At 37.7% G+C, this 26,276-nt stretch overlaps 1 protein-coding gene across 4 annotated transcripts in view; it reads left to right on the top strand.

Annotated features, from left to right (window-relative positions):
* LOC121232957 (single-stranded DNA-binding protein 2-like) overlaps positions 1–26,276 on the top strand; it is a 204,359-nt gene that overhangs the window by 176,007 nt on the left and 2,076 nt on the right. For all 4 annotated transcript variants that reach the window (XM_041121524.1, XM_041121522.1, XM_041121525.1 and 1 more), the window contains 7 exons: positions 2,478–2,526; positions 4,309–4,344; positions 11,649–11,703; positions 15,893–15,963; positions 17,210–17,288; positions 20,244–20,272; positions 25,231–25,329. In XM_041121524.1, the coding sequence (XP_040977458.1) occupies positions 2,478–2,526; positions 4,309–4,344; positions 11,649–11,703; positions 15,893–15,963; positions 17,210–17,288; positions 20,244–20,272; positions 25,231–25,329 (418 nt within the window). The remainder of the gene's footprint in view (positions 1–2,477; positions 2,527–4,308; positions 4,345–11,648; positions 11,704–15,892; positions 15,964–17,209; positions 17,289–20,243; positions 20,273–25,230; positions 25,330–26,276) is intronic.

A 26,276-nucleotide genomic window follows, 5' to 3' on the forward strand; every position in this document is an offset into this window, starting at 1 on the left:
GCATAAAATGAAATTATTCACTTAATTTTCACTTTATTTCAGTTGATTGTTTTAGCCAACTTCTTTATATTTTTATCAACAATGTAATAAAAAATAACAGTTTCAATACTAAAACCCTGAGGCAACATATATACTTAAAAGTTTTTACTTCTGCAAAACTTTAAAATAGCTAGAAAACTTCCTTAACTCATTTATAAAGCCTACTTTTTGTGCTGTATTTAAATAATTTTCCCATGTCTAGCAATCTGTGGTGGCTAATGTAGCTTTTCTAAAGCCCAGGAGACCAGAGTGCCATTTTAAATGCAGAAATTTTGTCATCTGCTCTGCCTTTATGTTTTCAGGACCTTCAAAAAGTCATTTTATTTTAATTTTGAATAAACAGGAGTGCTAATGCTACCAGGAATAATTGTAGTTATTCATATGTTATGACCGTAAACACTGAGATTTTTACCTTCCATATGGTTTAGTTCCCTCAAGACTTTTAAAGTAAGAAGCCTAACCACCGAACTTCTCTGAGCTCAGATAAGATTAAGAAAGTTAATATAACAGTAAGAGCTGTGAGAAAAACCTGCTGTGTCAGGAAAGGAGTTTTTTCCTTTTTCCTTTCCCTCATTTTGCTTTTAGTATCTGTCTGATGTTTAGTCTGAGTTAGCTTTTCAAAGACTTCTTTTGCCTATTGTATTCTTCTCCCACCTGCTAGGAAATTGCCACTTAATCATAAATACACCATTTGGGCAAAGTGTAACAAAAGAATGTCTGAAAAGTCTGAAATTTCCATTTTGCCTGCTGTATGGTAAATTTCATGTTTATGTGATTTCTGTGGAGATAATGTAGCCTAAGTAAGTCAAGTAGCAAACTAATTTTAGATACTGTCCTGGTTTTGGCTGGAATAAAGTTAATTTTCTTCTTAGTAGCTGGTATAGTGCTGTGTTTTGGATTTAGGATGAGAATACTGTTGATAACACCCTGATGTTTTAGTTGTTGCTAAGCAGTGTTTATACTAAGTCAAGGATTTTTCAGCTTCTCATACTGCCCTGCCAGTGGAGGTTGGGAGTGCACAAGAAACTGGGAGGGGACACAGCGAGGACAGCTGACCCAAATGAGCCAAAGCAGTATTCCATACCATATTACGTCATGCCCAGTATATAAACTGGGGGGAGTTGGCCAGAGGGCACTGCAGCTTGGGGATTGGCTGGGCATCGGTCAGTGGGTGGTGAGCAATTGTATTGTGCATCACTTGGTTTGTATATTCTAGTAGTAGTAGTAGTAGTATTTTCCCTTACTTTTCTGTCCTATTAAACTGTCTTTATCTCAACCCACAAGTTTTACTTTTTTTTTTCTGATTCTCTCCCCCATCCCACTGGGTGGGGGGGGAGTGAGCAAGTGGCTGTGTGGTGCTTAGTTGCTGGCTGGGGTTAAACCACGACAGATAGGTATCTAAATATATGCTTAAAATGTATGTATAAAATAGCATGTTTTCAATTTTTGATATATAAAATATATAAATATATCCCTATAGAAATATAGTTGTTATTCTTAGATACGTATTACAGCAAATGGCTTGTTTTTCTAAAAAATAATTTTAATCAAAAGATTTATAAGGAACTAGCATTAATTTTACTAATGAAACCTTACTATACTTGCAGTATTCTAGACCCATACTCAATAAATATTTGCTACAGTCTTTCAGGAAGGTATTTAATTATGTAAGCAAGAGTATATTTCTATAGCTGAAATTGCACTTACAGTATAGTAATTTCTGCTTTGGTCTATATTGTAAATAAACTTTTGCAGAATGTGTGATACTTCCTCCAAATATTTTTTAAAATGTGAACAAAGTACAAAGAAATACACTCCTCATGAGAACTTTAAAGAATTTTGCAACTTGTATTTTACTCTCTTTAAAACTTCTGTGCCACAATAAAACATCATCTCTATGTAACATAGAGTTAAATTCTCCCTGAACAAGAAGAAAACACTGTAAGAGGCACAAATTTGCAGCATCTTTCAAATTGTTCCATTGAGAATATGGTAGGGGAATGCCTGACACTTCCTAAATCTGCAAGTGTTCTGACACTGATGCAAAACTATATCATCTCCACTATAGCCTCTGGCAGAGTGGCTACTGATGAAAGACTTGTTATGATACAGTTCTAGCAGGTAGTGTCCTAAAAAGCCCATAGAATGAGTTAGGAACTGAAATGTCTTAAATGTAAATGGCAAGGTTCTAATAATAAATAAATTATCTTTAATCATCTCATAAACTGATTAAATGAAGAAGGTAGTGCAACAATGATAAGTTTGCTATACCATTATAACTTGGTGTAGTTATGGTTTATAATCACACTTTATTACAATTTAAAAAGCTATATCTTAACTTAATCTGGGAACAGATTACTTGAAAACATTTGGTTCCTCATAATTGATCAGAAGCTGGGGGGATTGTTCTGTTTCTCATCTTTCATCTTCTGTTACAGGGGTCCAGGCAGTGGTAGACCTTGGCCAAACCCAACCAGTGCCAATTCTGTAAGTAAATATTTAAATATATTAGACATCATCTTATATTAAGGGAGTTGTTTTTCATCAATACACCGAACTATAGGAAACAAAATTTACTTTATTCAACAAATAGAACATTGCATGCTTTATATTTTTTCCCATTATATTATGTTCCTTTTAACCCTCATGCAGAGTAGGTACAGTGAGGACCATGTCTTAACAGAGAACTCATTGACCATTTTTTACTGCAAATATCCAGCTCTGTTCATAATCACACAGCTCTACATCAGTTATAGAACTTCCTTAACAAAAAAGATTTCCTGGAGCATATTTAAAATATATTTTAGCTTCCTTTAGCGCAAGTAAGAAGAGTTAGGTCAATACTATCTGGCTAGCAAGCTCTACAGAAATCATAGCTTGAGAAGATTTATCCTAACATGCGCTTATATATTTTACATAACAAAAGCATATTTACTCCTGTTAACTAGGGAACACAGAATCATAGAGCAAATGTTTGCAAGACATCAGCATTTGCATTTGGATAAGATGGGTCTGGCTGGCCAGATGGTATTGGTTCTTTTTGTTGTCCTCAGTTTTGATTTTTTATTTCTACTGAATTACAATTAGGAAAAAAAAAGAGCTGAAACTCTTCCTCTCTTTATTTTTGCATGCACTCAACTAAAATGGGCATTAGGGTATTTTTCGACTCATAGTTGAAACATTTTCACCCTATGAAATTAATTGAGAAGTCCAGTACTAAATACATTTGTAAAAATTTGTTGGCTGACAAGTGGTCTACAACCATGGAAAATGCTTATTCTACAAAATAATTTTGTCATTTCTCAACTGAGTTTCTTAAATCTTACCCCATCCTCCTATAATGGTATTGCTCCCTGCTCCTTCAGAGACAATCATCACAAAGACTATTTCATAAAGAATAAAAATGGATTATTTGCAGACAACTGCTTTTCTCCAAATATCCTTTGTAACAAATACCAAAATTGAATTTGAAATTAAATTAGGAAACTGTCCTTTTTTTAAAAAAAAGAAAGAATAATGCAAAAACATAAAATGAGTATCTTCGCAGCTGAAAGAAATGGAGAGATGCTTTTCCTTTTATGGTCTGGATTTTAATCAAGATTCAGTACATATAAGAACATAGAAAATTAGTCCCTGTTCGATATGACTCTGAAGTCCTGTCGACTTAAACGCAAGTATGTGCTACTTGAGCTTAGAACTTTATAAAGCATATTACATTAATAGTCTTACAGCTGAACTTTTTACAAGATTGTAGATCTTTACAGAGCTTATTGTGCCTCCCACACTATGAATGAGAAGATTCTTGTGATAGACACAAGGACTGGCATTGGTACTAGAGTTTGTAACTTGGTATCTTACAAGAGTGATGTTGGCTGTTCAACATGCATGCATCAGTATGAAATAATAGAGAATAGATATCAGACCTCAACTTGCATACATTTATGTATATGAATTATGTTATTCCTGTTGATTTCAGTAAAGTGGGTTCCAGGACACAGTACTCTTAAACAGAAATATTTTGATTTGAAGTATTTGGTATTAAATTCTGTTTATGACTGTATTGCAAGTTTTAGTCTTGAACATACAATAAACTGTTAGTTAGAAAAGGTGCTGTGTGTTTGTTAACAATAGCATTTTCCCATAATCTTTAACTTTGTCTTTAAAATGAATTATACAAATATGCTTTAACATATGACTGTCAATAAATGTAGGTATGGATACCATCTCTCTGCAGAAGAAATTACTGTTTTGTTTCTGTTGATATTACAGATACCTTATTCTTCAGCATCTCCTGGGAACTATGTAGTAAGTACACTGTTATATATTTGCTCATTAAAATAGATGTTACATTTTATTTCAGCAAAGAAATCATTGTCCACATGAAGAACCCTTGTGTGTTGGTTAAGAACTAAACATCTGAACTGCAATTAGCTGTTTTGTCTGCCATCTGTGGTGCATATGTTGATATTCATTACTAGAATCATTATCAGTGTTCTAAATTGCTCTGAGTACTATGTTTTATTTCAGCATATGTTTCCATAACCAACAAAATATATTGTCTTCAATAATAAAGGACAAAAAACCCCAGCTGCTTTGGTGATATGATATTGTGCATGAATTTCTGAACTTCTTCAGGAAAAAAAGCATTTGAAGACTTAGAATAGGATTTTATCTCCCCAAAGATGTATAAATGGGTCCCTATAGCTAACATTTTAAAGGATATTTTTATTCTTATAATTACCTTCTAGAGACTTGAAAACTTTTTTCCCTCCATATTTTGTTTTGTTTTTATTTCACAAATGTTGTCTTAATTTATTATGGATTAGTTGGTATTCTTTTTTCTTAGTATTAACTGTCATTCAACCCCAGGTGACAACACAGACCTGAAGGCCATGCTGTATGTGCAGCGCAGCACAGCACAGTGCAGCACAATGCAGGCCTAGGCCTACCCAGGTTAACTGTTATGTGGATCACTAAGTAAGTCCTCGACGTACAGTGGTCTCCTGGTCAGGATCACTTTATTCCACCCTTTGATCCACATGCAGTTTACCTTTCTTAAATATATTATAAGTTACAGATTATATTAGTAAGCGGTTCAGCTAATAGAAAGTTTCTTATACATAAGCTAGTCACTATGAATAATAATAGTACAAGGATAATGACAAGTAAAACAAATACTGGTTGTGAAAATAAGTGCAGAACAGCAATATTAGGGCTAGGACTACTGAAGATGTCCTGCCATCGGGCTCCACCCCTCCTCCCATGTCCTGTAAGACAATGGTGGTGCAAATTTCACCAAACAGTCCAGTTACTTGTGTAGTAGACAGGAAGGAGCTTTAGTGCAGCCAGTGGGCAGGGGCATCCAACACTTCATGTTTGTTGATACATAGCATGCAGCAAACAAAAGCAGCAGTGTGAGGCTCCACATAGAAGTTCTGCATGAGATAAATCAAAGGCATTATTTTATGTACAGCATATGTCAAGGCACATAATGAGGTGTGTTTGACTGTTCCTCTAGGATTAGGTACATGGCCTCTGGTCCCTTTGCCAGGATCTCTGCAGGGTTGAATATCCCTTGAGGAGTCTAGTACATGCAGTTGCCTCTGACTTGCAGTGAGTCATGAGACTGTCAGCATCTCAGATTGTACCTCATAGGGCTGGTGACCTAATAGAAGCTGGTAGGAGGTATAGCCTTGAAAGTATGCTTTATTATTCAAATTCATTACAGCTTGTTGTAGCACTGTTGGCCAGTAACGCAGTGTGAGAGGAACAGCATATGTAACTGTTCCTTCAGTAAGGCATTGGTCTTCTTGAGTAGGCCAGCTCCCCTGGGATGATGAGGTACATGGTATATCCAGTGTACTTTGTGCTCGGCAGCCCAATGTTGAACCTTTTGGCCAGTAAAATGAGACCCATTGTCCGACTGGATACAGGTGGGTGGGCCTATCCACTGGCTAAGTAATCACAGGCCTTTCACTGTCCCTTTCTGGTCAGCATGTGTAGCTGGGGACAACAGCAACATAGTTAGTATATGTGTCAACCATTACCAATATGTACTGTAACTGCTGTGCTTTTGGTAAGGGCCTGATGTAATCTATTTGCCAGGTATAGCCAAGGACAGGACCTTGTTGAATCTGCCCATAAGACTGCTGAGGCAACTTTTTATCTTTCAATACCTTAGAGACTGCACACTGGTGCACTAGCTCCCGAATGGCTTCCCAGGTACATGGGAGGCCCCAACTTTGGGTCCATCTGTATGTACCATCGACACCCAGGTGCCCAGATTTTTTGTGGGTCCATTTACCAAGGGCTTCCTCATCAGATAATAGAGCATCAGGGGATGGGATATCAGGAGGTAAAGTAGCACTATTAATTAATTCGAGCTAATCAATCAACTGTGGCATTGTGCTCCCAACCCTCCCTGACACCCCGGGTGACATGGACATCAACATGTTGAACCCACAGGTTCAAATTCACACATTTCTGGGCTGTTTCCATAAGTCCTGACTCCACAATGTTTTCCTGTTTATTGTCCAATTGTCTGCTTGCTGCTTACTAACCCATGCAGTTAATCCCTTATATGCCACCCAGGAGTTGATATATATATATATATATATATGCATAGCTTGGGACTGGGGGTCTCTTCTAATATCATGAGCACAGCCATTAGTTCCGCATACTGACTGCTGCCCCCTTTGCCTTGCTGAGTCAGAGATTTGCTTGGCAGAATTAAAGGTGGCAGTCTTCCACCACCTCTCCCCCTTAAGATATCTTGCTGATCCATCCACGAACCAGGCACACTGTTGCTGCTCAGGAGTGAGGTGTTTGTATGGTGGGGCTTCCTGAGCCCAGGCAGGGGGTAATGGCTCCAAACTAGGTTGAGATACAGTTGTCGATTCTAGTTGGGCTATTTTTTTCCTGCAAGGCACTGATTTTGTGGGGACCTAGCTTTGCCTGCATGGGAATATACCATTTCCCTTTTACAGTGCTGTACTGTTGTGCATTTCCAATTCTATAGTTGGTGTTATTAGACAAAACCCACTGCAATATAGGCAAGCCCACATTCAGAGTAATGGTCTCTCCCCCAGTGACTTGATCAGTTTCTACTAAAGCACAATATGCAGCCAGTAGTTGTTTTTCAAAAGGTATGTAGTTCTGTGCAGGGGGCGTGGGGGGAGCTGACATGACCAGAAGCTAAGCAGGATTCACCTCCCTTCACCTTTTTGCCACAAGCTCCAATGTGCTAGCAATATCATCTCCTGAAACTAGGACTTCCAGCTCAAAAGGTTTGTGAGATTGCTTAGGACCCAGTGCAACAGCATAGGAGACAGCATGCTTAGCTGGTTTGAAAGCTCTTTTTTCATTTCCCCCCCATACAAACTGGTTCCTCTTTCTTGCTACATTATGCAGGGGTCTTAAAATCTGTGCTGTGTGGGATAAACTGTCCAGTACCCCAATAATCCTACAAAGCACTACACATCAACCTTGCTTTGGGGCTCAGCTATATGAAGTACTGTTTGTTTTGCAGCTTCAGGCATAATCCAGCAAGGTCCTTGCCAGATGAAGCCTAAAAATTTTACTTCAGCTGCTGGCCCTTGTGCTTTTTGTGGATTGACTTCCCAACCATGCCCCCTCATGGTGTCCACAACACTGCTCAGTGCCTCTCCAACATCCTGCTCCGTAGATCCAGTCAGCAGGATGTCATCAGTATAATGGAACAGTTGACGCTGGGGGCAGGCTGTGCTCCTCCAAGTGCTGAGCCACAATCCTGTGACAAATTGTGGGGCTATGTAGGTATCCCTGAGGCAGCACTGTAAATGTGTACTGCTGGCCTTCCCAGAAAAAGGCAAGGTGTTCCTGCGACTCTTCAGCAATAGGAATATTGCATTCACCAAGTCAATAACAGCATGTCAGGCACTTGCCTCAGCTTCCAGCGGCTCGAACAAGGTGAAGATGTCTGGCATGACTGCAGCCATGGGAGGGGTGGCTTTGTTCAAAAGCTGGTAATCTACAGTCATATGCCAGGACCCATCTGGTTTCTTTGCATGCCAAATAGGGCTATTAAATGGTGAATATGTCTGTCTGATAACTGGCTTCTAACAACTATTTAATAGTTTGAGAAATTTCAGCATGCCCCCCAGGCAACCAGTATTGTTTTAAGGCTACAGGATGGGGGGGGGGATGTCAGCACAATGGGTCACAATCCTCCCTACCATAAGTTCCCAGATCTAAGCTGATTGGATACTGTCATGGTTTAGCCCCAGCCAGCAACTAAGCACCACGCAACCGCTCACTCACTCACCCCCACCCAGGGGGATGGGGGAGAGAATTGGAAACAAAAAAAAGGTAAAACTCGTGGGTTGAGATAGGAACAGTTTAATAGAACAGAAAGGAAGAAACTAATAATGATAATAATAACAATAATAAAATTACAATAATAATAATAAAAGGATTGGAATATACAAAACAAGTGATGCACAATGCAATTGCTCACCACTCGCCAACCGATGCCCAGTTAGTGATCCCCCCCAGGCCAACTCCCCCCAGTTTATATACTAGACATGACATCACATGGTATGGAATACCCCGTTGGCCACTTTGGGTCAGCTGCCCTGGCTATGTCCCGTCCCAACTTCTTGTGCCCCTCCAGCCTTCTTGCTGGCTGGGCATGAGAAGCTGAAAAAATCCTTGACTTGGTCTAAACATTACTTAGCAGCAACTGAAAACATCAGTGTTATCAACATTCTTCTCATACTGAATGCAAGACATAACACTATACCAGCTACTAGGAAGAAAGTTAACTCTATCCCAGCTGAAACCAGGACAGATACCAAAAGAATATCTTCCCCTAGTGGTATAAAAGGTCTTGCCTGCTAACAGATTGTGCCCTATGATATATTCGGGCACTCTTGTAATCCATATTTGAGCCAAAAATGATGGTTATCCTTCTAATTGTAAGATCAGAGAAACTCATTGAGCTGGCTCTTCTCCCCTCTCCCCAAATACATTAATATTCATCAGTTTATTCTTGGGGTAATGGGATGGATTTCCATGAATTAGGGTTACTTCTGCCCTAGTATCCAGCAGGGCCATAACCCATTGCTTATCATGCCAGCTCCAATGTATTACAAGCAAAATGTGTGGGCAATGGTCCTCCCAGCTAGCTCCCTTTATTATCCATACTGGAGAGTTTCCACACATTTCCTATTCTTGTTTCCAGGGAGAAAGGTCAGGGTAGAGGCAGCTGGGGAGGATGCATCTTCACTGTCGACAGAGGGTGATGCGATGGGACTGATGTCCTGGTGCTCCACACTTCCCTTCACACCTTCCTCTTTTCTTTTGCTTTCATATGCAAACTACACAAATAAGGAGTTGATTTGCCATCTATCTGCTCCCTAGGCACTCATGCCCACATTAGTGCAAGAAACATCTCTTTCTGCATAACTTTTCCCTTCAGCTGTTGCATTTGAAATGTGTCAGGCTTCGTCTCCTCTTTTTCAGTCTGATAATCACCAAGCTGTCCTAGTGATAGGATAACATCCCCCACTGCTCTTCCCACAGCAGCCCCTAGCAAGGAAATTATTGGTCCTTTCAAGGCAAATGGGCACCCTCTAACATGCAGGTTTTTCATGCTGGGTGCAAAAGGTTCCATATCAGGATTTTACAAGTTATGCAAATACATGCCTTGCCATGTGGCCGATTCCCATAAATACTGATCAGCCTCAGCTATACTTTTCCAGGATTTTGCTTTATCGTCCCAAATGGTAGGTGAGGGGTACTCTACTTTTAAAGCTTCCTGGAGCCATGCTCACAGGGAATGGGATACATTACCCTGCACTCCTCTCAGCTGCTGGGTAATCATAGGGTTTTGTGAGATGACACCAAACCACTTTAATTCTTTAGGATTTAAATTTATACTATCACCTCCAAAGTCCCATACTCACAATAGCCAGTGCAAAAGCCTTTCTCCCTGCTTTTGCCAGTATGCTTTTGCTAAATCTTGCAACTCAGGCTGTGTAAAATCACACACTGAGCCTGCTGGGATGCCCCCCGGAGGCCCTTTGCTTTGTGACTCACTAATGGCTAGATGAAATGCAGTTGCTGCACTCATCCTCTGACCCCTATGTCCTTTCGTCCTCATAAGAGAACCAGGGTACCTCGTCCTACCATTCATCCCTCTGGCGAATAGCTGGTACCTCAGCACTGCTCTTCCTGGGCTGCTCCGTGCACCCCTCCCTGCACCGCGTACACCTGCACCACCACTTGCTGCCTGCAGGCTGCCATGAGGAGCTGTGCCTGCAGCTCATGCACTTCGTTTTGCATCAGCTCTAAATGCCCCCATGTCTGTATCAAGCATGTTAGTAACAACCAAAGACAGCGCAAATATTCCTTGCCTTTTCCTTTCCCCAGCCCCTGCTTTCTAAGACAAGATAATACTTCAGCTGAGGTGGGGCATTCAGACAATTCCTCCTCACTTTCCCAACATATTGGTGAAGCTACCTGGGCTAAATACCTTGCAAATTCCCCCACCCCCCCCCCCCCCCGGCTGCTTGCAGGGCCAGCCAGGCACCCAGTTTCCCTCTTCTTCACTATTCTTTCTCCTGAAAGGCATTTCTCACTGGATCCTGCTGACTATGCCAAATGTTTTGCACCAGGAGGTGCTGGTCTGTTATAATCCCATTAAGAAAGGCACTCGGACTCTGTAAAGTATCATTTAAAATGCTGTTTATTAGAGCTAACACTGTAAAGAAAGAGAATAATATAGATAAATTTATGTCACTTTAGATGTTGTGAACCCCAAGTGGTGTAGCATCAAACGGCCCTCCAATCCATGAACAGCACACCATGCTGCATACAAGCGAGGATGCTCTTGGCCTTCTTGGCCACCTGGGCACACCATTTCTGACTCATATTCATCCGGCTGTCAACCAGCACCCCCAGGTCTTTTTCTGCCAGGCAGCTTTCCAGCCACTCTTCCCCAAGCCTGTAGCGTTGCATGGGGTTGTTGTGACCCAAGTGCAGGACCTGGCACTTGGCCTTATTGAATCTCATACAATTGGCCTTGGCCCATGGATCCAGCCTGTCCATATATATATATATACACACACACACACATATATATACAGGTGCTATTAAAAAAGAATTGTGGAATGTTATACAGACTGAATTAAGATTGACATGATACTGAGATACCAAGTCTGCCTCAAAAAGAAAGCTTTCTTCAGGTGATTAGCCTCTTCTGTCCCCACAAAGCATCCCCATATTTTGTGCTTAGCAAACATTGGTTACTCTGCCATTGACTATGTACTGAGAGCAATGAAAGAGCCTTGATCTAAGTATCCTTCTTGTCTGACTCATAGCATGGTTCAGAGCTTTTGACTAATGGATCTTCTTGGATCCATAGATCTACATATATCAGAACTCTGTGCCAGAGCTTGCTGATGAATGATGCTGTCTTAATGAGCTGTTTTGCTAGCTTACCAGAAAATGTGCATGTTTTTACCAGAGTAACTCATGACATTCATGATACTTTTTTTTTGTACCATATTCATTCTTGACTGTGGTATATTTTTCCTTTCATGCTAACTGTTATTTTCTACCCTCTCTAGGGTCCTCCAGGAGGTGGAGGGCCACCAGGAACACCTATCATGCCAAGTCCAGCAGGTATTGAAATCTACTCAGAAAAAAATGAAAGAAAATTATAAGGGATTTTAGGAAGTACTCAAATTCTTTTTTTTCAGATTTTTCTGTGCTATTAATGCAGACAAACTGCTAGATCCAATTGATACATTTTTCATGAAGGATCAGCTAATGAGAAGGCATTAGTTTTGTACTTTCTGTATCAGGGTTTTTTTTCCTGCTCTTTCCCTTTCTTTCTCTCCCTGCTGTGTTGCAGAGATACAAAGCCTTGTATCTGTGCAGTTCAAAGCAATTCATTACTCTGGCTCTTGAGCTCATCTTTCTTGCATGATTTTAGCAATAGCAAGAAAAAAAAGAAAGAAAACAGAATGTGTATTTGGTTTTACTAATATTGTTCAGGACAATTCTTCCAGTTCTGAAATCAGGAGATTTTTGAATCCTGTGAAACTTCCTCTATAGTACCCTATGTGATAGACCTTATCGATATATGGCTCTTTAGCTAAGCATGACTCAGAAGCATGGCTGCATCACATGGCTATGTCATCTGACTGGCAGCATGGTTATGCTGGGCAGACTGCTCTCCTCTATCCCGCAATGGAGGAGTAAGGCCCCAGAGGAACCACTGCCATGTCCTATTTGTGATCTGTTCCCAGAACTTTGCTGTCCTATTGTTTCTCCAAGTTACATGATCTGTATCTTGGAATTCTGACCACATGGAGATTTTGGCCATACAGATTGGCCACCATTCCTATTAAGGTTTAAAGAATCGAGAAGGAGGATGGGAGCATTCAGGACAGCTAGCTAGCTTCTCAAGGCTTAAAGTTGGTCAACTAGATGTAAGTATTTCCCTCTATGGATGTTCAGCAAAGTATCTGACATGAAGGAGGAACTGCAAGATATGGAGGATGCTCTTCTCCCATGGATATTATCAGACATCTGCTAAAAAGAAGCTAATTAATTTTTGTGTAACTCAATATTCAGCAGATATTCAGACTCCTTTTGGCCAACATCTGTCTTTGTAACCCACTTTGACCAGCTAAGAGGGACCTGTTCACCTCAATGATGCAATAGCATCCTCAGTCCTCACGTACTACATATTCTTGCTGTCTTCTACAGCACAAGAGGGTAGGGAAGTTTTCTAACTTCCCATGAAAACTTACTGCACTGATGTAAAATCTTAATTAAATACAATTCCAGGGCTTTAAAATGTGACCTGAAATAAAAAGTAGGGCTTCCTTGTTCATATCATTAGTGAAAAAGATAATTAATGATGTGAGCTGGCAGTTAAAAGGTAGAAACTCTTAACATAAAAACAAACCCACAGACAGCCTGCACTTTTAAAAGTAGTCAGCACTGTATTTATGGCATGTGTTAAGCTGTCTGTGTGTGCTTAAAATAAAGCACCTATTGAGGAATTGTTTCTATTTTCAATTAAAGAGGCTCTAAGGTGTTTTAAGGCCTCTGCTTTCCAAAGTATAAAAACACTTAGACATTGGCCACCTGAGAATTTTGCAAAGGTACTCACTCACCTCTGAAAAAACCCTTCCAGCTCTGAATGTTCCCATGGCCCAATCAATCTGTATGTGTTTTTACAAGAGGCAGTAGAACTTAGGGTGAGCCAGGGTTGTATGTTTCAAAAGGATCTGGTGGTTAAAGAACTTATTGCCTACCTGCTTGAACATTAAAAATAACTTTTTATATGCTAATTTTACTTTTGCTAACTTTAGGCTAAAAGCTTTTAGTTTCCCTCTTTTTTAAACAATATATTTGAATGTCCTAGTGATGCATAGTTCTTTGCATATAATGGAATTATTTACTCACCAAGGTTACATTAATTAATGCTTGGAAAACTGTATCAGAAAGATAAAGGAATAGACAAAGACCTTGATTTTAACTGCCCCACGTATGTACAAATATATTTTTGCACAAGGTCAGGCTGCATTCCCAGTTCCAACACACATCAGTCTGGTCTAGGCTTTCTTGCTTTCACTACTTCTGACTCAGAAGTCCCTTGTTTTGGAAAAAGATTTACAGCTCAGCAGTGGTTTTTTGTGTCTGCTGTTAAACTCAAAACTCACAGTTCAAAGAGATGGAATAGTGTTTTGGAGGAACTAGGTATAGAGCTACTTAGCTATTCTTTTACTCTTTTTGTAGGTACTATAGAGGGTAGTGTTTTTCCAGAGTTGCCTATATTTTTTAAAGATATGCTGTCCCCTTAGGGATTTATTTAGACTTTTCTGAGGTCATTCTCCTCTCAATAAACTTTTTTGTTACATGGCCTATCTCTTGTCAAGTTCCCTTATGAAAGTTTTTTTCCTCATTTGTGTACCTATCTGCTCCATTTTTTGCCTTCTCCTTCTTACAAATATTGATGAAGGGTATTAAGACTTTGTGTGTGTTAGCAGTAGGGATAAGTCGGAGCTGGGAATGAATAATTTGTATCTACTAGTACATTTCAGGTATTGATTTCCTAAGTTTAACCAGAAGAGTTATGTGGGTTGTATTGCATATGTCATTATTTAAATCTTGCATTTCAGTTCTGGAGGTGCACCAGTCTGAAAATTCACGTACATTGATTGGAGGGAAAGGGCATATCTGTCCTCTTGTTCTATGTGAAGTAATCCCAGACTGAGAAGCAGTATATCTGTGTCAACTTCTTGTAAGGCCCAATGAAGCTCTTGGCAGAACTTATAGCTTAGGCATCACACTGTGCCAACATGGGTTTGTCGTTTTTGGATTCAGGTTGGTTTTGAAGCATTGCACCACACTGTACCATGAATCATAGAATCATTTAGGTTGGAAAAGACCTTTAAGATCATCGAGTCCAACCGTCAACCCAACACCACCATGCCTACTAAACCATGTCCTGAAGTGCCACGTCTACGTGTTTTTTGAACACCTCCAGGGATGGTGACACCACCACTTCCCTGGGCAGCCTGTTCCAATGCCTGACAATCCTTTCAGTAAAGAAATTTTTTCTAATATCCAATCTAAACCTCCCCTGGTGCAACTTGAGGCCATTTCCTCTTGTCCTATCACTAGTTACTTGATAGAAGAGACCAGTACCCACCTCACTACAACCTCCTTTCAGGTAGTTGTAGAGAGTGATAAGGTCTCCCCTCAGCCTCCTTTCCTCCAGATTAAACAACCCCAGTTCCCTCAGCTGCTCCTCATAAGACTTGTGCTCCAGGCCCCTCACCAGCTTTGTTGCCCTTTTCTGGACGTTCTCCAGCACCTCAATGTCTTTCCTGTAGTGAGGGGCCCAAAACCGAACACAATACTCAAGGTGCGGCCTCACCAGTGCCGAGTACAGGGGAAACAATCACTTCTCTGCTCCTGCTGGCCACACTATTTCTGATACAGGCCAGGATGCTGCTGGCCGCCTTGGCCACCTGGGCACACTGCTGGCTCATATTCAGCCGGCTGTCAACCAGCACCTCCAGGTCTTTTTCTGCCAGGCAGCTTTCCAGCCACTCTTCCCCAAGCCTGTAGCGCTGCATGGGGTTGTTGCGACCAAAGTGCAGGACCCGGCACTTGGCCTTGTTGAACCTCATACAATTATCCTCAGCCCATTGATCCAGCCTGTCCAGATCCCTCTGTAGACCCTTCCTACCCTCGAGCAGATCAACCCTGCCTCCCAACTTGGTGTTGTCTGCAAAGATTCATTAGCTAAAGCTGTCCTTAGAGAGGGGATCTTTGCACAATATTCCACTGAATAGTTAGATATATTCAAAATCTAATAGACTGACACAGATGAGAAGAAAAGATTTTCATTCACTACACTAACCTGAAGGCTATATAAAAGAAGCTATTTATTGGTTATTACAGATGAAAAACAAATTACAGGAAATGTTGATAAGAGAGAAACTCCGGTTTTATAGAGTATTGAAGATGAGTGAAGTAATTTGGAACTCCAGGAAAAAGGGTTTAAGGAATTAAATAGTTACAGATACTTGGTGATTGATAAACCTTTTAACAATCATGTATAAAAGTAGAGTCTAGAAATAGTCACGTAGGGACAACTGCAATTATTTCCGATAGCTCTGTTGTGTGGTAGAAATAGATAAAAAGGGAATGAAATCTTCCATTATATTCCACTGTGTATCAGTGATTCAGGAACAGAAATAATATGAACTAAATGACAAGAAATGTATTAGATGAGTAGTTTTATTGAAAGGTGTATATTAGCACTTAAAATAATCTCTTATTACAGATTCAACCAACTCTGGAGACAACATGTACACTTTAATGAATGCAGTACCACCTGGACCCAACAGACCTAATGTAAATATGAATCTAGTTATATTTTTTTTTAATTATACAGCCTTGTTTTATCCAAATCACTGCATTTCCATCACACCATGTCCATTTTAGGTTTTTTAATGTTTCGCAAATTGATCATGCCAGTAGGTGCAAAATAATGATTGGGGCCTATTTTTCTACACAGAAAAGACCTGAGAAGCATGTGCATGTGGATATTGGGGATGACTTACTTAGTTTGTCATACTGCAGTGCAATAGATTTCTGTACCATATGACACCATCCTAGGAGCTGCCACCAAGCATTAGTTTCTGCTAGCTTTAAACTTTCATTATTAAAAAGTCTCTATGACTGAAGAGGGAGAAGAAAACTGTTGATAGTGGCTCAGTATTATATTTCCCTGCTATTCTGTAAAAAAGGATAAAACCAATACCTTTAAGAAGAAACAAACTTCCCTGTTTATCTAAATAAGGTGTCAAGAATGAAAGCTAATGATAACATTTAGGTATTTGTCTCATTAACTACCAGACTAGTGACTATTTTAGCCCAAACTTCAGTAGTTCTAGAACTGACAAAAATCGGAATTCTTAGATAGAACTTGTTTCTTTTCTGATCTCTATCTATGCCTCCAATTTTGTCGTATTTATCAGATTACAACCATATTTCATCTAATTACAGTCCATATTGTGGGCCTTTTGAAAAAAAGGACAATAAAACTTTAAGAATATATATATTTAGATACTGCTAAATCGGTATGCAGTGAATTTTAGAAAATGTTCTGTAATGCTAAAGCCTTTAAGTTTCTGAAGAACTGGATTTAAGGTTAATATCTTAAATCTGTAAGAAACTGATCATATTGCAAAGGTAATGCAGAGTAGTCTGACTGTCAGTATAGATAGGGTGGGGTTTGAAAACTGTTAATTATTCACCTACTAAATGAAGTGAATAGTAAAATTCTCTGTAACTTCAATAGGAGTAGAGATAGGTCAGCACTTGCAGGTTTGAAAATCATGTACAAAGTATTAAAGTAGATTAGCCAGCCTACAGAAATGAGTTTCTCAAAAAATGATGAAGGTAGCATTGGAAAAAGTAAAAAAAAAAATTACACTTTTTGCAGTCATCATGTGGAAGACTTTCACTTGACTTTCACATTCAGAGATGGGACTGTGCATTTTTCCTTTACCATTTTTTTTTCTGAGGAATTTCTTTTTCATTATATAATCTTAAAAAATTGTGCAGTAATATTTTTTAATGTCTGATCCTTTTATAGTTTCCAATGGGACCAGGGTCAGATGGACCTATGAGTGGACTGGGTGGAATGGATTCACATCATATGAATGGATCATTAGGTAATAATAGTAAATGTTATGAACATTGCAAATTTACAATGACCAGTGCCATTTTCTATGACTAGTTCTCTAAGTTATGTGAGAGACTATATGTTAAAATATTTTAAAAACTAAAAAAGCTGTATATACATTAATAAGAAATATTAAGATACTTTTTAAGCATATGAATTGGATTATATAATGCACCTCTGGAAGAAAAATACTGTATGTTATTTATATAACAGAGTATAATTTTAATCCAGTTGTTTCAAACCACTCTATAAGCATACCATCATAGTAATGTAGAACTGATGGCATAAGACCCATTTTTCTTTACCTCTCTTCCTCTTCCAAAAACTTTAGAAGGTGTCATTATGACATGCTGGTCTGAGTTCTTATCAAGTACATGGAAGTAAGTTATTACATATATTGATGTATGTGTTAAGCTGGTTTTATCTTATATTTTGATATCCTTATTTGTTCTATAATTAGCTTTCTGTCTGTTAAGTATTATTTTTATTATTCCATCCCCATAAACAGTTGCCATTTTAGTGCACCAAGAAAGAACATGCATTCTTGTCAGGGCATGCAGAGGCAGGAAGAATAGTGTACTTCCTGTCTTTCGACACTGGGTTTCGAAAGACTCTTATCTAAGGGAGAAGCCTTACACAATTCTACAAAATATGCACTGCTTTATCCCCTGACTATCCTAGCAAACTCTGCTCTCTTTGCTGGATGGATGATAGACACTTGAAAGGGATTTAAGCAACAATCTGCAGATAAATAAATTGCATGTATGCCTTCCTCTTCTATACCCACAAGGTAAATAAATACCTTGTATTTATTTGTACTCATACCATAACACCAAGCCAGTAACTCTGAATACAGTTTCTATATTCTGTTCTTCACTTCTATCTGCACCAAGGAGTGTCATTCATACGGGCAACAACAGGGGGGAACCTCAGTCTGCAAAGACTTCAGATCTCTTTCCTCTTCTGTCCCCACTGTTGACCAGCAAGGTTCTCTTTTACATCTGGGAGTTGGCCCTATAACACAGGGCACCTGCAACATTGCTGAATAGCATTTTTCTTTATGTGGAAAAACCCAAGCAAGCTAAATATGTGATGGGCAAGCAGAAGCCAAGCTGTCGCTGTTCCCCCTGCTTCTATCCATACTACCATTGTGGATGGAAAATTAGTACAGTTATAGCCTAGAAGCTGGAGATTGTGAGACAGGAAGTATAAACAGGTAAGAAGAAGGGAGAAATTGGAAAAGGCTATGCCAAGATGAGAAAAAACTAAACCATCAAACCTCACTTAGGAGATATATTATGAGCAATTAAAATTCAACAAAATGCATCTAACTCCCAATAGGATTGTCGTCTTTTCTTGTCAAGCAGGTCTGAAATTCCTATATTACTTTGCATAAGGCCATCTTGTGAGTTTATAGCTTTTCTTTACATATTACAATCCTAAAATGGATTGTTGCTTTAATTAATAATGATGCACATTATGTTCAAGTAAATGAAAACCTGTAAATGATAATTGCATCTTTTTCTGTCACTTATTATAGCCCAGGAATTATTTCTCAGCTAAAAGAAAAATTACAATTGAAACAGTTAAAGATGGATTTTATATGTACCTAGTTGGTTGGTTAGTTTCTCTAGTGAAAATTGTCATGTTTAGTCAAATTAACAACAACTGTTTTCTGAGGTTAATTTAATTTCTAAAATGGAACTTGAGTTATTTTAGGAATGTAAGACAATTCCATGCTGTAGTAGGCAGTTATGTCTCATAATCACAGGCATAAATTGGTCAAGCTCCATCTTGAACTTCTCTAGCTTCTCTGACTACAACCCTTCTACCAGCTATCTGTTCTGATGGTTAGAAAGAAATTTTTTTCTGATTTCCAACAAAATTTTTCCATTTGTCCATGACAAAATGACTCTTCCTCTTCCTAATGTTTATGTATCTGGTGTATTTATAGTGAGAAATCATATTCCTTCTCAGCCTTAATTTGCTTGGTTAAGTATACCAAGCTATTTCAGTCTCCTCCCATAACTCCATTTTCTTGATTGTTTTTCTCTGACACTATTCCAGTTTGAATTTGTCTTTCCTGAAAATAGGTGACTAGAATTGTTTACTGTCTGTTGCTGCTAAAAATGCTTTTCGTGATACATCCATCCTTAAATTATATTTCATTTATACTTGGCTTCAACCAAGTGAGAGCTACAGCATATGAGAAAAATTCTTTTTCTTAGTCTTGCACTCATTATACTTAATATTTTTGGTTTCTATTACTCCAGTCCTCAGGATCACCTACTTTCTTCTGAAAGATATTATCATCATCAGTATTTGTAATGCATCCAAAATTGATGTCATTTTAGCAAATTTCAGTAGTAGGCTTCTGCTTCTGGGGGCAAAGACATTGATGAAACACCCCCCAGCTGACCCTAGAGATATTTCATTAGCAGTCTTCTATGGAGTTTTGGGTAGCTGAAGTTCAGTAAAAATGGTGATCATTTTTGTCACCAACATTAACTTTTACTAGTTATACGTGATTTTGCTTTTTTTTTTTCCCCCTCAAGCTGAAGCAACATCTTTCTCAGGTGTATGTACCCAAAATGAATTGCAGTACCTGGCTAAGAGGACAGGGAGGTTGGACATCCTTTTCTGAGTTGTGTCAGGCTGTCTCATCCTAACGGATGCCATTCAAGGAACTGATACAGATCAGAAATGTGTCCTTTATTCTTTTCTCCTTTTTTTTTTTTGCATTAGGTGTGTACACAGAGAAAGGACTAATATTATTCACTACTGACTGTAAACTTTTATTCAGAGACACAGTGGGAAGGAAGGGACATCAAGCACAGTTATGTTTTAACATACTGCTGTTACACTATATATTTTAGTATGAAAAAAAGCTCTTAGATTAATTTCAGCTCAAAACTAATTGAATAATTATCTATTTTAATTTAAGGCTCAGGAGACATGGACAGTATTTCCAAAGTGAGTATCTAGTAAAATATTTGGAATTTTTAGAATAATATTTCACTCTAAACATATTTTCATTGTCTCTATTAAACTTTTTATTATGTATCTACATTTTCTGCTTGTGAACTCTTTGGAGGCTGTGCAGACAGAATTGGCATTAATTGAAAGTTTAAAAACAATATCTATAATCAATAGGGAGTATAAGTAGACTTATTTCTTACTGCATAACAATGTGTATTAATGAATGTGATTAACATATATCCAGTTCATAATCTGATTGATCATGTTATAATCTTCCATACTGTTAAGACAAATGAATATAGTTCTAATAATCAATTCTAATTGAATGCAAATTTGGAAAAATGTCATTAGGGTGTTACATTTCTGCACTGCATGATTCCTTTTGTCACCTCTGTAAGGCAACATTAATATCTTAATCACTAGTCTAAGTCCCTAAAAGCTAGATTAAAAAGTAGTTGCAAAAAAAGCACTGTTTTGATACAACTGTTAAACAAACATTAAATAGTAAACAGAACCATAAAATAGTATATGCAAAATGAATGTGAGTTTAACCCATAGGGGTTTTGCAGCTTCAAAAATAATATTGTGCTTGAATGTGTCATTTCTTCCATAAAAATAAAAATCTGCTACATCTGTAATCATTACTAATTTAGGGACTTATTTGAATAAGGAATTAATGAGCTTATTCAGTGTTGATGAAGTGGTAGAAATTTGTCCTTGTAAAATACTGTGGTTTGTACTCAGCATCTTCAGATGTAACTGACTAAAATTAATAAAAATATAACTAAAATTGTCTTCCTGTATTTTTGTGGTTTTGATCTATAAATATGGAATTGATGAAGGGATTGTTTCAGTTAAAATTTTATAACTCATTCATTTGAAATTTCTGTAACAAAATTCTTATTGATCTTAAAAAAAAAAAAAAGGAATGAGAGTTTGAGTGAATTAATTGCCTACATCTTTTGGTTGACACGGGACTAAGTGCTACAGCACTGTAGCTAGATCGATCTCATTACAGACTTTCCCACTTTGAATCTGGCTAAGGCTTGTCTGCACATGTTCTGGTCATACTAAGGATGTCACTGTAGATGCTCTCTCAGACTAGCGCTGAGATATGATGAGATGTAAACACATGTCAAAAGGGAAGAAAATATTGGCCTAAATTCCTGTGGGTTAAAATAGAAGTTAAAATAGAAGTTTCTAGTATGAATTCATTTAAAATACACTTTCAAATGTTCAAAAAACAGGAAGCATTCTTCAGTTAGTGATACAGTCCTTTTAAAATTACATAGGTGATTATAGCCTCAGAATAACCTTCCATGGCCTTTCATGGAGAGTAGGACCACAGCAGTATGCCTCTTAGGCCATTTTGGGGCTATGAGGGAAAAATATCTATAGCAGTGCTACATTTTTGTAAGTTTTGAAGATCTGTATCATGTTCAGGCCCTGTGAAGAACACAAAAGTGGATTGAAATGACCATGTTGCCTTAGCTGTGCTGTGCTCAGGTGTACAGTGGTAGATTCAATATACACCACCAATGAGATAATAAGCATACAGCACATTTTTAATCAGTGTCTATAATTTTTCTTCCGATTTTTTTTTTCAAAATGCAGCATTTTTGAAGTAGAAAACATTTCTTTTAGCTTGGCACTAAAATTATTTTTTAAAACCTGTATTCAACCCACTGGTATTAAGTATCAGCATATGTGCTAATATGATTATTAGAAAACCTCGATCCAAAAACTTACCTAGAAGTCTTGTAATTTGTTAACCTTAATAAATACATCATGGAAATTATATTTGATGCAAGTCTTTTTCAAATAGCTAAAAGAAAAATGAAGTTTACTTGGGAATTAAGTGTTCTATTGTTATACCGTTATATATAATAGCTTTTAAATATCTTTTTCTGAGTAGCACTGTGCCCAATATGCAGCCTTAATTGATACTAGTAAAAGTGTGTGGGCAGTCTTGTATATAGCATTAGCAATTTCAGGTAGATGATAGCATATAATACCTTTGGAACTTGATTGGAAAAGTTATGCATGCAAGGAATAGGAGATTTCTGGGGTTTGATGCATGCAAAATTAATATGTGGCTGCCTTCCAATTTTGCACATAGTTTGCCAGGATTCTTCTTGTTAAGGCAACAGTCTCCCTTTATACATCACCAGCTAGTTGTTCAACTGGCTTTTTCACAAGTAGATTTCCAGATTACTAATTAATATGACAGAAATTGTTCACTGAAATTAACACAGTTTGGGGTACACATTGCTAGATGCTCAAGGCCAGGCACAGGATTTCAATGGAGTAAAATGCATATTAGAGGAACAGATTATCTATTACCACTGAGATGAAGAAAATTAATCCATTCTTGGTAGAATCATTACAGCTGACAGAATTAATAGCTACATTTTCCAGAGATTTTAATTTAGTTGGCTGAATGACAAAACGTGACTTTTTTTTAATCTATAAATATGAATTGATGAATCGACATGAAATAGACTGAGACAGGGGAAAGTAAATGAACTGAAATGATGCATATTAAATAAACATTAATAACCAGTGTTTCTTGCAGTGCCCGTGGAATTTCTGCAGTCATCAAAGAAATATTTGCTTTGGAAAAACTCAGCTAGTGCTACAATGCTAGACTCCATACTGGCAATAAAAGCAGCCCAGAAAGTTTCTATAAAAGCATTTATGTCAGGAATTTGAATCTTTGGGCCTGATGCACTGTAGCAATTGCAGAATTCCAAAGCTTAGTACTACACAGAGAAAGATAAAGTAGGAGTAAATCCCCAAGGAATGAACAAAAGTCTGGAAGCATCATATAAAATAAATGTGACAAGGCCTTAGTGGGTTTTAAACTATATATTCATAGATTTTAAGGGCAGAAGGGACTGATGTGATTGTCTAGTATGACCTCCTGCATAACACATGCAACAGGACTTCCCTGAATTAATTCCTGCTTCAGGTACAATAGCTGTGGTTGAACTAAAGCAATAGTTTTAAACTTTTTTCAAGCTGTAGATTCCTAAATATTTGGTATAATAACTTTACTAAATAGCAAACTTAATTGTCTGATGTTAATTAGCTAGTTAATTTTTAGTTGCCTTTTATGGACCCTTCACCTGCTGTCCAGTGATTCCTGGAGATCTGAGGATCACAGTTTGAAAACCAGTGAACTAGATTGTGAAGAAAACAACAGGGCTAAGGCAGGGGTCTTGACCCTACTCAATAAGATGCATTTCAGATGCCAATGAAAAAGTTATGTCTTCATGGCAGTTATGTAATTAATTTTACATTTCATCTATAACTGAAAATAAATACACCAGGCTGAACCCACAAACATATTTGCCTATTCAGGTGGAAATGGTAATCTTCCTTCAGGGGAATATGGTTAAAACTTAACAACAGCCTTTCAGTAAGGAGACTTTCTCTTAATTTAATATTTCCTATTTTTCACTCAAAGTTTGCCCCATTGCAGCCTTAGTTATACTAAATGAAGACTGCAGGCAGGTATTTTCAAAGTATGATATATTTTGGGTTTTTTAAGAAGCTTCATAAATCTGTAAGCTAACAGAAATGCTGTGTTAGGATTGTAATTGAGAATTAACAGAAGAAAAACAGGACAAATTAATTTATGATTCTTACAGATGTTATCATTTGGTCACTTTGATCAAATGCACTACTTTGAGTTGCATTTTGTTAGCCTACCCATTGACTATACTAGGTTTGTGTTAAGCCTGCTCAAACTTTAAGTCTGATGCATTTGTATATGTACAGATATGTCCATATGTATATGCTGTATTTGTAAATCTTGTGAGTTTTTTTTCTAGTTTAAAAAAAATTCAAGGGAAGAACTGTGATAGACATAGTAAATATTTTATGATGAAGTTCATAATTTCACTCCCCCTTTTCCCTCACTGTTCCTTTTCTATCACAAAGCCCGTATTAATAGGAGTCTAACTGTGATGGAAAGAGAATCATCCATGCCCCAAGCATGGCAGGGTACCATAAATCAACTTTGTAAACACAGCTAACTACTTTTAGTATTACAATAATCATGTATTGATTATTGATGCTGAATAATTTCTGTGACAATTATCTGGTTTTATTCTTTCTGTGACTAAATGAATCTTGAAAGCATTTTCTGAACATTATAGAGGTGGTTGTGCAGGAGCACTTCCATAAGAAAAAAATTTACCTTCAGGAATCTTTGTATTGTTATTATTTATCAGCATTTCACTTGCACCTAGACATTCAAAAAGTAGGTGAAGACCCTACTGCATTATGCTCTGTGCAAGCAAATAGCAAAACTACAGCTCCTCCTGAAAATGTTTGCAAGGCCAATCCTGTGGCTGGCTGTTATTCATGAGTCTTTTATCTAATACTCTTGTTAACTCATTTATCTATAAACTCTCTATATAACTGCTCTTGGTGAAGTGGTTTAGCAACTCAAAATTAGAACTAGAAGTTATTTCAACAGACTACACGCTATGAACAAATACTTCAAATACAGGCCTTGATTTGCGAAGGTCTGTGTAGACCAGATCTGTCCACGTCTTCCTTTAAGTATGTATTCTGAACTCGCATATTTCAAGGCACATGCTCATATACCACTGATTTGACCATACTGATTTAATGTAGTTTTAGAGCTAATACTTATTCCTACCATTTATACTTTTTCCCAACTTTAGTAAGAGAACATGCTGCTATAGCCTGAAAACAAGAATTACAGGTAGTTGTTACTTCAGAGGAGAAAATACTTGCAGGTTAAAACTTTGCAGGTTAAAATTAGTAATTGAAACATACAGAACTCTACAGAGACTTATCTTTCAAGTTCAGAAATTCCAGTGCATTGTATAGATACTCTTTTAACATGCTAGGTGAAGCTGGGAAAGGAACTGAAATCTTCCAACGTTTCATCAGTATTTTGAAATCTTGTTTAACAGAACTCTCCCAGTAATATGAGCATGAGTAATCAGCCTGGCACTCCCAGGGATGATGGTGAGATGGGTGGAAACTTCCTAAACCCTTTTCAGAGTGAGAGCGTAAGTATTTAAGTAGTTTTTTACTTGGCAAAACTTTATTCCTGATCTTTTATTTTAAAAAAGAAAAATAACAGCCAGAACAAAGTTTTGTATTGTACCTGTAATACAGTGCTGTGCCTTATGTAGTTTTTTTACTAGCTTCTAAAATTATAGTATTGATTCACTAAAAAATTGTGCCAAATACTGTTAGAAGTTGAGCTGAAACTGAAAAATGTGGAAGGTGTAGATTTACTGCAGAAGCTCTTTTTCTAGATCAAGAGGTCAATTGTCAATGAAAGTTAAATCTGTCAAGCAGTAATAATTACACCATACATATTCAGTAATACACAATGGGCATTTGTCAGGCAATATCTGAGCAGCCTAGATACACATAGTAGGCAGATCTTTACATTTGAGTGTTTCAATTTTTGGTTTTTCAAACTTTGACTCCTGAACCATGTATTTTGCAGGGCAGTAATGTCTTTTAGAACAGGATTCACACTGAAGTATATAATTAGAGCACCAAGAGATCACATTGAAAAGATGTAGCATGCTTTTAGAGCAGAGAAAGCCAAGATGCCCTCTAGTGTTAATTCTGGGAAAAATTATATTTTTTAAAATTGAGAATGTTTGAGGCAGCAAAACATGGTATAAAATACATTACAAAGCAAGACTAGTATTTTAATACTCATGTGCCTGAAGTTGGGTTTCTAAATCCATGCTTAGGATTTCCTATATAGAAGTGGCCTGATTTTTCAGAAGTGCTGAGTGACTTCATCACTTCTATTCTTACTGGAAATCACTGCTGTTCAGAAGTGAGTGCAACTCCGTTAACTATGCCAGTGGTGTTATTTAGCTCAGAAATTATAAAGACTAAACAGTTTCTTTTAGATCACACAACAGTCAAAGTTCATGGCAAATTTCATGAAAATCAGATGGGGGCTGTTGCTTCTTAAACTAGTGAAAAG

This window comes from Aquila chrysaetos (assembly GCF_900496995.4).
Source record: "Aquila chrysaetos chrysaetos chromosome W unlocalized genomic scaffold, bAquChr1.4 W_unloc_2, whole genome shotgun sequence".
In the NCBI taxonomy this organism is placed as follows: Eukaryota; Metazoa; Chordata; class Aves; order Accipitriformes; family Accipitridae; genus Aquila; species Aquila chrysaetos.